General features: G+C 49.9%; 1 protein-coding gene and 1 pseudogene across 1 annotated transcript; both read left to right on the top strand.

Moving 5' to 3' along the window:
- Positions 1–2,525: 2,525 nt before the first annotated feature.
- Positions 2,526–5,813, top strand: LOC136527419 (FT-interacting protein 1). The gene is made up of 2 exons (XM_066520144.1): positions 2,526–3,049; positions 3,169–5,813. The coding sequence occupies exon 2, from the start codon at positions 3,191–3,193 to the stop codon at positions 5,624–5,626; it is 2,436 nt and encodes an 811-aa protein (XP_066376241.1). The 5' UTR covers positions 2,526–3,049; positions 3,169–3,190; the 3' UTR covers positions 5,627–5,813.
- A 985-nt stretch (positions 5,814–6,798) lies between these two features.
- On the top strand, positions 6,799–7,569 carry LOC136526292 (receptor-like protein 52; annotated as a pseudogene).
- The last annotated feature ends 4,629 nt before the right edge of the window (positions 7,570–12,198 follow it).

The following is a 12,198-nucleotide window of genomic DNA, read 5'->3' as shown; positions in this document are numbered from 1 at the left end:
ACCACCCAGGCCTACCGCCTGTTGTAGGGCAATACTGTGTTTCTAACCAGCGGCATGCATAAAAACCACCGGTTCAAACGACGATAAAACCCCTCAACGCCATCTGGTGTGGGCAACTGGGCAAGTGGCCTTGCTGCTGTTTCAAATGGTCGTATGATCTAACCACCAAGCCAAACTGGTGGTATATGACTAATATCTATCTCTATATATACAACTAAAATATACGAAGCGTTATCGTCTGTCCGGTAAACTCATTGCCCTGCTCCATCAAACAAAATTGAAACAAATTAGCACGCTCCACCAAAGAAGGCTTAGCCCAGTCGTCGATCACATGCAAGTGGGCCAAACATACATTGCTTCACCTGGCCCCAATGCTAAGCACATTATTAAAACTAACTCTACAATCTGCACCCGGTCACGGCTTGTGGACTCCATGATCTCATGTGTTTTTCCCACAAAATCAACTCCACAACAATTAGCAATTGCTGGATCCTGTGGACTCCACATTAGATCTCCCAAGCCACCGCCCGCTGTCACCCACAACCTCCACAAGCCTTCATTGACATTACCGGCAGCGGGATCGAGCTTTGCAACCTATCCGCTCAACGAACACTAAATCACATCCGCATCTCATTGTCGGCGAGAAACTTGGGTCGCTCATTAGCCACGAACTTCAAGTGCTCCTTGTAAAGACCTCTGCGTGTTACACCCTAAACTAGATCACTTCAAAACTTGAATTATATTCTACTTGTTCGTGAACATGGATCTAGTAGCTATAAATGGAATGCTCCAAACATCACGCTCAAAGTATTCTTTTTCATAATAGTACAAAAAACATTTAAACCCGAGTTATTGTGGTATTAATTTTTTTTTCCTATTGCAACACATGGGCATGATTCTAGTAATTGCTAATCTGAGTGAAAATAACATATAACAAAAAAATAATAAAAGATAAAATCAAAATAACTGGCCGGCCTGAATGAGAAGCCCAGTCGGCCAGTCTCAGATCAGCATCTTTACTGGGCTTATTATTCCGTTGTATTTTCCAATGGCTATGGCACTAGCAGGCCCATTTGGGCCTCAACAAAAGCTGGGCCTTATTCATGCCTTGGTGGAGAATGGAGCACTTGTGAATTCATCGCATAACGATGATGCAACCAACCGCTTTAATCAGGCATTACTTGGGCCCAGATTAGATGCCATCGAGAACCTGGAAAAGCAGGGTCTGTAGTCTGGAGTGAACACATTCGAGCTAAGTGGTGGCGAGATGATATGGGAATATATTCTCGGCTTGATTTTTGACACATTTGAGCTGCCTCCTCAGCAGAGAGAATAAAGGTAATTTCCGTCTGCTTCCTTGATAAGCTTATATACATGCCATGTGTCTCAGAAATTTTCCATCCATTTAACCATGCCTTAGCACTTCATCTAGTCAAGAAATAGGTGAACCTGGGCGGGTGAAGATTTGAAAGAAAGAAAAAATGACATGGTTAACCCACAACTTCAGATACGGTTACTTCGCCGTAACTAGAAGTTGGATGGAAATGTAGCCAAAACTGTGTTGCGAGATAAATCATATATACATTCAGATATCACTTATTCAACCCTGAATAACAAAGATAGTGTTTTGTTTTTTAAAGAATCACGCGTTCTAAATTGTTATTTCCTCCTCTCTTAATAAATAAGGATGAGAATAGTCAAACTCTAGAGGTTATACATTAAAGTATTACAGTATAAGATATATGTCACGCGACAAACACATAATAAAATTTGTCGTAAAAAATAATTAATTTCAACTTAGTACATTTTCAAGCTTTCAGTAACAAATGATTGGATAAAATAATGGCCACAGGCAATGTATTGGTGAAGCCGGGGGCGTCCAAAACGACATGTAAACGATAGCTGAGCTACTCTTGCCTTGCTTTATACCATTTGAGAGACTAAGGCACAACACTACCAGTTAGTTTGTTAATATATAGGCGATATATGTGATGTGTTTCTTTGGGCTAAAATAGATTACAAACAAGCTCAATGGCTATGTGCGTGTGCGTGTGCGTGTGCGTGTGTCTGTGTGTGTACGTTCTTTTTCTTTTTCTTTTTGTGTCTGCGCGCGCACACGCACAAAGATGCATGACTTTTTTGAACACTTTTTTCCTCGCTGATGTTGCTGTTTACAGAGCAGCAGCAAGCAAGCCGGAACCGGAAATTACCTTGGCATGCATGGGTACCACTACCACAGATGGGTCCTGGTCCGTGAACTGTGCAAGGTTCCTTGCCCCTAATCAGAGGATGAGATGAGCGCACGCCAATTCAAGGGCGCATAAACAAAGCCCACCCGGCGATCCAAAGAATCGATTCCCCCCAACCGATCGATCGCCAGCTTTTCGATTTACCACTGACACCGTCGTTCAATCAATCGCCTTTCCGCACATGATCCATCGTGCTTTAGATCACCCCCCTCTCTCATTTGTCAGTGGCTGCTCTGCTCTGCTCAGCCAGTCAGCCTGAAAGAAAGAACCCAAGAAAGGTGGTCATCGGACAGCTTCCTCCGAAAGAACTCCGTTCAGCTGCAGCCTCATCTGATACCCCACGCTCTCAGCTCTTTCAAGAAGGCGCAGGCGCAGCAGGGTTTAGGCTAGCTAGCTTAGCTTGGTAGAGGCTCAAGTCAAGCGGGCGGGGGATCACCACTCGACGCCGCTCGTATACCTTCCTTGTCGCCGGGTTCACCACCGACGCGGCCGCGGCGGACGCTTTGCTTCACGGCGAGGCTTGCCACGATCCCCCTGCAGTCGCAGCAGAGCCACGGCCATTGGCCAGACGCTTGCCTGCCCAAAAGTTGCTCTGCTCGCTGCTGTTGCTGCTAGCCCCTGCATGACATCAAAGCCTCTGCTCTTCTGCTTCTGCATGACAACTTAACACATGCCGTTTGCAGATGAAGCAGCTTGCATTTGTTCCAGGATTCTAGATATCATATAAGTGCCTCGCGCGCCATTGTTACCGAGCCATAGTGCTACAAACCACCAGCTTCTCAAGTTTTCACACTTGAACAGTAAGTGCGAAAAATCGATCAGTAATGAAATTTATGGAGTTTCTTCATGGAGTTTTTCTGATCGATTTGTTGTGCTTTTGTTTTTTGTTTTTCTATTACCCGGGCGGCAATGGTGATAGGTTTGCAAGGCCGGGGTTCGCAATGGCCCAAGGGCACCGCGGTGACCCGCACCACGAGGACTTCCAGCTCAAGGATACCAACCCGCTGCTGGGCGAGCAATGGCCCAAGGGCGCGGCGGGACCGGCGCGCCCCGCGGGCGGCGGCGGCGGCGGGCTCGCCGGCTGGCTGGGCGTGGACAAGCCGTCGAGCACGTACGACCTCGTGGAGCAGATGTTCTTCCTGTACGTGCGCGTCGTCAAGGCCAAGGACCTCCCCCTGAACCCCATCACCGGCGCGCCCATGGACCCCTACGTCGAGGTCCGCCTCGGCAACTACAAGGGCAAGACGCGGCACTTCGACCGCCGTGCCAACCCGGAGTGGGACCAGGTGTTCGCCTTCTCCAAGTCCGGCGTCCAGTCCAACGCCCTCGAGGTGTTCCTCAAGGACCGCGAGATGCTGGGCCGCGACGACTACGTCGGCAAGGTCACCTTCGACCTCGCCGAGGTGCCCACGCGGGTGCCGCCCGACAGCCCGCTGGCGCCGCAGTGGTACCGCCTCGAGGAGCGGCGCGGCGAGGGCCGGAAGGTGCGCGGGGAGCTCATGCTGGCCGTATGGATCGGCACGCAGGCCGACGAAGCGTTCCCGGAGGCGTGGCACTCGGACGCCGCGGCGGTGCGCGGCGAGGGCGTCGCCAGCGTGCGCTCCAAGGCCTACGTGTCGCCCAAGCTCTGGTACCTCCGCGTCAACGTGATCGAGGCGCAGGACGTGCAGCCGCAGGAGCGCGGCCGCGCGCCGGAGGTGTTCGTCAAGGCGCAGGTGGGCAACCAGATCCTCAAGACGTCGGTGTCGCCCGCGCCCACGCTGAACCCGCGGTGGAACGAGGACCTGGTGTTCGTCGTCGCCGAGCCGTTCGAGGAGCAGCTGGTGCTGACGGTGGAGGACCGGGTGTCCCCGCGCAAGGACGACCTGCTGGGCCGCGTCGTGCTGCCGCTCACGCTCTTCGAGAAGCGGCTGGACCACCGGCCCTTCGTTCAGTCCCGCTGGTTCGACCTCGAGAAGTTCGGCGTCGGGGCGGCCATCGAGGGCGAGACGCGGCGGGAACTCCGGTTCGCCAGCCGCGTCCACGTGCGCGCCTGCCTCGAGGGCGCCTACCACGTCATGGACGAGTCCACCATGTACATCAGCGACACCCGCCCCACGGCGCGGCAGCTGTGGAAGCCTCCCGTCGGCGTGCTCGAGGTCGGCATCCTCGGCGCCGCCGGGCTGCAGCCCATGAAGACCCGCGACGGCCGCGGCACCACCGACGCGTACTGCGTCGCCAAGTACGGCCAGAAGTGGGTGCGCACGCGCACCATGATCGGCAACTTCGGCCCCACGTGGAACGAGCAGTACACGTGGGAGGTGTTCGACCCCTGCACCGTCATCACCATCGGGGTCTTCGACAACTGCCACCTCGGCGTGAACAACGGCAACAACGGCGGCGGCCAGCCGGCGAGGGACGCCCGCATCGGCAAGATCCGCATCCGGCTGTCCACGCTGGAGACCGACCGCGTGTACACGCACGCGTACCCGCTGATCGCGCTTCAGCGGTCCGGGGTGAAGAAGATGGGCGAGCTCCGGCTCGCCGTGCGCTTCACCTGCCTCTCGCTCATCAACATGGTGCACCTCTACACGCAGCCGCTGCTCCCCAGGATGCACTACCTGCACCCGTTCACGGTGACGCAGCTGGACGCGCTCCGGTACCAGGCCATGGGCATCGTGGCGGCGCGGCTGGGGCGCGCTGAGCCGCCGCTGCACCGGGAGGTGGTGGAGTACATGCTGGACGTGGAGTCCCACATGTGGAGCATGCGCCGGAGCAAGGCCAACTTCTTCCGCGCCGTGTCGCTCTTCTCGGGCTTCGCCGCCGCCGCGCGCTGGTTCAGCGACGTGTGCCACTGGAAGAACGTGGCCACGACGGCGCTGGTGCACGTGCTGCTGCTCATCCTGGTGTGGTACCCGGAGCTGATCCTCCCCACCGTGTTCCTCTACATGTTCCTCATCGGGCTTTGGAACTACCGCCGGCGGCCGCGCCACCCGCCGCACATGGACACCAAGATGTCGTGGGCCGAGGCGGTGCACCCGGACGAGCTGGACGAGGAGTTCGACACGTTCCCGACGTCGCGGGCGCAGGACGTGGTGTACATGCGCTACGACCGCCTGCGGAGCGTGGCCGGGCGGATACAGACGGTGGTCGGCGACATGGCCACGCAGGGGGAGCGCCTGCAGTCGCTGCTCAGCTGGCGCGACCCGAGGGCGACCTGCCTCTTCGTCATATTCTGCCTCCTCGCAGCGGTGGTGCTCTACGTCACGCCCTTCCGCATCGTCGCGCTCGTCGCGGGGCTCTACGTGCTGCGCCACCCGAGGTTCCGGAGCAGGCTGCCTTCCGTGCCCAGCAACTTCTTCCGCCGCCTGCCGTCGCGCGCGGACACCATGCTTTGAAGCATCATGACCCGAGAATGCTATGCTCTCTTCTTCAGTCGACAATGTTTGGTTCGTTTTCCACTTTATTTTACTTTTTTATCTTTTGAGCGTGTATGCTGCTAATTTTGGGTGTCTTGAGATTTGATAAAGCTCCAGTGTAACTATTTATGTCTCAAAGAGTAAGGATGAATGGATGACCGCGTCTTTTGAACCTTATAAGAATCCACCCGCCTCGCTCCAAGGTTCCGACGCAAACAACACCCCCACACACAAAAAAAAAAAACAGACTTGCTAGAGCTAAGAGAAAAAAATTCAGGTGGTACGAGCCTTAAATAAAAAAACGTATAATTGTTTTTTACTTTTTACTTTTTATGAATCCCAATGCAAACGCAAACACGGGTAGATCTAAAAAAAATAAATGAAGTCACCACATGTGCTTTGCAATCAACGGACATATCGCCTCAAAAACAACAACGTTAAATCCTAGAATAAATAATTTTATAGACACGAGTACTCATATCAACCGGAGAATATGCTCCACCATAAGGAAGCTAACTCAGTTTACTTTCTTTACTCACTATGTTATACTTATGAAAAAATTTACAATAGTTGAAAAAAATAGAGCTAAGAGGTCTATATCCTTCCAAAAACCGAATCAAAGCCAGCTGCAAGTGAGTTGGTGAGACATGGCTGAAATCGTTTCCGAGACAGGCAGCTACACCTGAACCTGAAGAGTTCTCCATAGAGGAGCAATCACTTAGATTTTATTCAATGTATACTTTTTTTAGAAAAAATATTTTATAAAAGTCTGTGAGTTTTTTAACTTAAAATGGTTTTAAAATATTTTGGACAAGTAGTGAAAAAAACTATGTTTTAAAAGAAACATTTTTTTCTTTTCTTTCCCCCGTTTTGAGCCTGCTACCAGCCGCCCTGGCCTAGCTCCCCGCCGCTTCCCGCAGCCCAGCAGCAGCACACGTGATCGCCAGCCCTAACGGACCGAGGCACCAACAGCGCAGTGCAGCCAGGCCCATATCGCTTCTGTCACTACCCTATGGGCCCCGCTTGTCAGCCACATGCTGCCTTGCCCGCAGTCAAACTGACCTGACCTCTATTTCTCTTCCCGACCAAGCACAGCCGAGCTCGACTCGGATCGGCACCACTGACTACTCTTGCAGGGAATCAAAGCACGCATGGCAGCTGACCGTGGGTTTGAGGCAAATAGATGAAATCCTAGTACACTAGGCTGCACCCAGGAACTGGGTACAGTGAGATGAGGATGATCATGCGTAGGGCTTCGAGGCCGGCTTGTAATAGGAGCCCTAATGCACGGATGGCGAGCGTGACTAGGACTCTACGACCGCGAAATCTTGCTCGCTGTCAAAGACGAATGGGGCAATCCTCCGCAGCTTGCTCCGTGGAACCCAGCCATCATCGCCGACCACTGCAGCTGGAAAGGCATAAGTGTGCAGCCTCCGGCGGAACTGTCACAAAACTTTCTTTACAAAGCCTCAGCCTCTCCTACAACAACCTCACCGACGCCTTCCCCACCGCCTCACTCTACGCCTGCAAGAAGCTCCGCTTTCTCGACATCTCCGACAATGACTTCGCCGGAAGGCTACCGACCGATATCGATGCCAGTGATGGAGCACCACAACCTCTCCACCAACAGCTTCGACGGCGAAGTGCCAGCAGCGGTGGCACAGCTCCTAGAGCTCAAGTCTCTGCTTCTCGATACCAACCAATTCACCTGCATGTACCCCGCCGCTGAGATAAGCAGGCTTACGGGGCTCGAGGTTCTCACGCTGGCTGACAACGCGTTTTTCCCAGCATCCGTATCGCTAGAGTTTGCCAAGCTAACTAAGCTGACATATCTTGAGCTTCATATGTCAACAAATCAACTGACCAGGGAGATAACTGTATCCTTCGGCAATCTCAAGAACTTGGAGTTGTTGTTTCTCTAGAGAAACCAGTTCACCGCAGGGGCGAAGCTACGTATGTACTATGGGTGCATATGCCCCCCCTCCCTAAAACGATTTCGTGATGAAGTCTAAAGTTTTACCATATATGCACCCTCTATGGTTGAAGTCCATGCACCCACAAGAAATTTGCACCCCTTTTTAATTTACTTTAGCTTAGCCACTGGTCCACAGTGCTGATTTCGGCGAGCATCGGCCTGCTTCGACAGCTATTCAGCAACCATCTCTCTGGCGAGCTCCCACCAGACCTTGGTAAGCACTTGCTGCTGGCCAACCTCGAGGTGTCCAACAACAACCTCTCCGGCCACTCTGTGCGAAAATATGGTCGCTCCCAAAGCTGCAATATGTGATGATTCAGAACAACAGATTCAATGACACTCTGCCGGCCGAGATATCGACCACCATCTTACCGATTAAGATAAGAAACAACATGTTCTCTGGATTCATCTCATGAAAAGATCGATGATTGAGTAAAATTTCTCAGCTTCTGAAGAAGACATCGGTATGTTTACTAACAGTGTTTGGATTGCGGCAGAGCCATCCGATCCTAATATCAAACCTGGCAATTTGTTTGATCTGAGTCATGGCCCCATGGAAGGATCATATTTCACATGGAGCCGTTCTTCATAGCTAGTGCTGTAGTCGTTCAATGGAAAAGCAACGGACCATGTCATCAAGAGTAGTTCAATCCAAACCAAACGGACTATAATCCTCCAGAATGGCTGGTATTACCATTTAAGGGCGGATAGACCGTCCACTTAGTGCCGCTGCCCACTTCTACTAAGGCTGAGCTTAATAGCGGCAAGAGAGTTGATGTCATCAACCAGAATGATACATTATTTAATCGTGGAAATGCCACGTCAAAACAAACCAATTTCCAAATCCACCTATTATAGCCAGCATATAACCATAATAAAGATCATTAAAAAAACATGAGCCGTTATTAAAGAACGGTAATAGATGGTGGTAGCCTGGCTTAGACACTTAGGGCTCGGTTGGTAGGCTTGATCCACGGCGATATCCTGATCTTTTCCATAGGCTCGATCCACGGCCATATCCCGATCTTTTCCACAGGCGGACACCCGTGCAGATTTTGGCCATGGGGAGAAGCACCCTTGCATTTGGAAGAGGTAATCCACCTGGGGGAGGGTGAACCGAGCCCCGTACCCCCAGTTATTGAAGAATACAGTCATATTTTCTCCTAGGGCATTGTTTAGATGCCATCCAAAAGTTTTTTCACTCTCTCTCCATCACATCAATTTTTAGCCGCTTGCATGGAGTATTAAATGTAGGTAAAAAAAATAACTAATTACACAGTTTAGTTGGAAATCACGAGATGAATCTTTTGAGCCTAGTTGGTCCACGATTGGACAATATTTGCCAAATAAGACGAAAGTGGTACTATTCATCGGGTTCACTTTTTTTTTGCAAACTGAACGAGGCCTAGATGGATATGAGAAATAGCACAGTTAATCAAGCAAGAATCAAGATATGCTATTTACTTAAGCTGAGCAATGGAACTCAGATTTGCCATGAACATGATTGTGCAACTGTGTACAGACTACAGAGTATTATTGAGCTTGCACCGGTTAACCTCAGTGGATTATTGTGAGTTTTAGACTATCATGTTTGTTTGCATTGGTTAGCAATTTTTTACTACTATCTAGGTTTACAGTTGCCACCAAAGAGTAGGTACCACCTATCGATCTTCCTAACATCAATGCATGCCATCTCACAGGATACTTTACTAAGCGATAATCTTGCGTTTTGAACCTACTACAACCTGCTATGTTTGGGTTGGGCAGTTTGGGGACAGACAAAAAGCATGCTGAAGTTGTCATGTACACGATCTGGAACCTGTGGAAGGACCAATGTAGAAGAGTTTTCAACAACAAAGAGCAAACGCCCGCACAGATAACAGGTTTAATCCAGCAAGACATCCTCCTCTATGAAAGTGCGCATGGAAAATATCATGTAAATAACTTTTTTTTGGGAAGGGAAGGGGGATTTATATTAAATCTTGACACAGTATATCCCAAATTACACATGAAAAAACTGAAATAAAAAATACATAATATTGTAACCCCATTCTTCCATTGTCTTTTTCTCCAGTGGCTTCCCTCAAACGCTGGAGCCAAAGTGCAGTGCCGAATTCATGACCAACCCCAAAACATTGGACATGCCACAAGATCCAACGCTTTGGAACAAGTCCAAAACGCATCTAAATCGCTAAACGAACAGCGGCAGTTGCATCGTCGAGTACAACATAGGATGCATATTTATCACCTCAAGACCTTGATTTTCTCTCCGCGACCATCGATCATGAGATCAATGACCCGGGGTCGCTGTCCTCGTAGGGGGCTCCCAGAAGCACCCCTCCCCTTGCAGACAAAGGCCACAAATTGGCCACTTGCCGATGAAATCGACACCTAAAACGGCGATCTCGTCGTGGCAATCACCGAAGTCATCGCTGGACACAATCCCGACCGAAATTTATTTGGACTCAACCCTAAGACACTAGAAAACAGCGAGAAAAAGATGGGTCCCCTCCCCTTCTTATCTCCGGTTTACGAACCAGAGAGGAAGAAGGAGAAGAGCCCTAGGCGGAGGCGGCGGCCGCGGGGAAGTGCAAAGGCTTTTCTATCCTGTGTGTACAAACATGACAGTCTAAATAACTAGCATGTACACATAGGATTTGCCATGGTTGCAACCACCTGCAGCTAACACGCCCACTAGTTTTCCGTATTTTCCCCCATTTTTCATATAAATTCTTAGCCAAAGTGTAAAGCTGTACTTTCTTCTATCTCTACTTCAATTCAAAGGCAGAGCACCTGCCCTTTAATGCTAAAAACCTACTGACCACTAGAGTCAATCCTTACATCACAAGTCGTCTTGGATTTAATTTTAATCTAGTTCCAGCATGCATTATAAATTTATATGGTGTGCACTGGTTATCTATTATATGTCAGAGCAAAGGCAGCGCTACTAGCTGCATTTTTTGTTCTGTCATGACCATTCTCTAACTTACGTATGTGTTTATATATCAGAGCAAAGAGGAATCTAACACTTGGAGGAAAGATAAAAGTTTGATCATCATAATACGGCGCATTGCAGGGAATTCCTAATGAAAATATAGGAAACACATGCTATATATATCCATGTAACTAGATGGGATTTTCTTCCGAAGTACACACACACGTGCCTGAAACTAATTACAATCAGTTCCACCAACAACATTTGAAAAAAAGGGGTAAATTTCAGTTTTGAAACGTGTAGAAGCACTTTGTGAGCACGATTCCACACAAATGCTGTGGATTAGATCTCCTCCAGGCAGGCGCAAGCTGAGGGAGAAAAAAAAAGAAGTCGGCCATCGACCACCATAGTACAGACGTACAGTAATTCAGAAGAAACAAAGGTATCAAAGTCGACCATCGACAACCCTAATTCAGAAGAAACAAAGGCGTAGGGACCCAAGATGGGAACCAAAGTCGATCAAGGCCGCGCAGATCAAGAGCCTATATAGCCCAGAAATGGTTTTGGAGACATCTATGAATCTATCGCGTGTCTCGCAGCTCAGATCGAAGGGACGACACGTCCTCCAGCTTGTGCCGTCAAAATTTGGGCCAGGCTCAACCATTTCTCGTGCCTCAGGTCAATCTCAAATAAGAGAATACATCACACGATGTACACATTTGGTACATCCATTACAGAAAGATTTGATAAACAAAATATATCAAACTCGGTGAGATGGGAATATCTATTGAACCTGCTAAATATTTTAGGCTTTCCCCGTCGATGGCAAGATTGGATTGCTGCGCTCCTTTTCACCTCCTCCACGAGGGTGCTGTTGAACGGCATCCCAAATGCACCGATCAAGCATGGTAGAGGGCTGCGGCAAGGAGATCCCCTCTCACCTTTGCTATTCGTCATAGCAATGGATCCCCTGCAAAAATTGCTCCATCTAGCAACAGAAAAAGGCTATCTTTCCAAGCTGAGGGGAAGAACGACACAACTAAGGGTGTTGATGTACGCGGACGATACGGCAATTTTTGTCAAGCCAACAAGGGAGGACATGCTTGCGTTGGCCGACCTCGTCAGTTTTTTCGGCGAGGCTTCAGGGCTCAAAACAAATTTCCAGAAATCAACAATCATCCCGATTCGCTGCGAAGCATTGAATCTAAACAACATTCTGGCTGGCTCTCCTACGAAGGTCTCATGCTTCCCAATCAAATATCTAGGATTGTCGTTAACGGTCAAACGCCTAAAGCGAGTGGATTTCCAGCCATTGGTGGACAAAGCCATCAGCAACCTCACCCTCTAGAACGGGCGTCAAATCAACCCAGCAGGCCGCTTGGACTGGGTTAAAGCGGTCCTTACATCGTAGGCGGTGTACTTCCTCACAGCATTGCGTGCCCCAAAGAAAACACTCAAGGACATTGATCGACAGAGGATGAAATTCCTCTAGGCGGGAGACGAGGCGCTAACTGGAGGAAAGTGCAAGGTAAATTGGCCTCGATCAGCAAGACCCAAATATTCAGGAGGCCTGGGCATCCTCCATCTTGGGAAGTTTGCGAGGGCTCTTAGGTTGCGGTGGCTGTGGCGGGGTTGGTCAAC

This window comes from Miscanthus floridulus, chromosome 19, assembly GCF_019320115.1.
Source record: "Miscanthus floridulus cultivar M001 chromosome 19, ASM1932011v1, whole genome shotgun sequence".
Classification (NCBI taxonomy): Eukaryota; Viridiplantae; Streptophyta; class Magnoliopsida; order Poales; family Poaceae; genus Miscanthus; species Miscanthus floridulus.
Note: the sequence above shows the minus strand (reverse complement) of the source record. Positions and strands in the feature narration are given on the sequence as shown.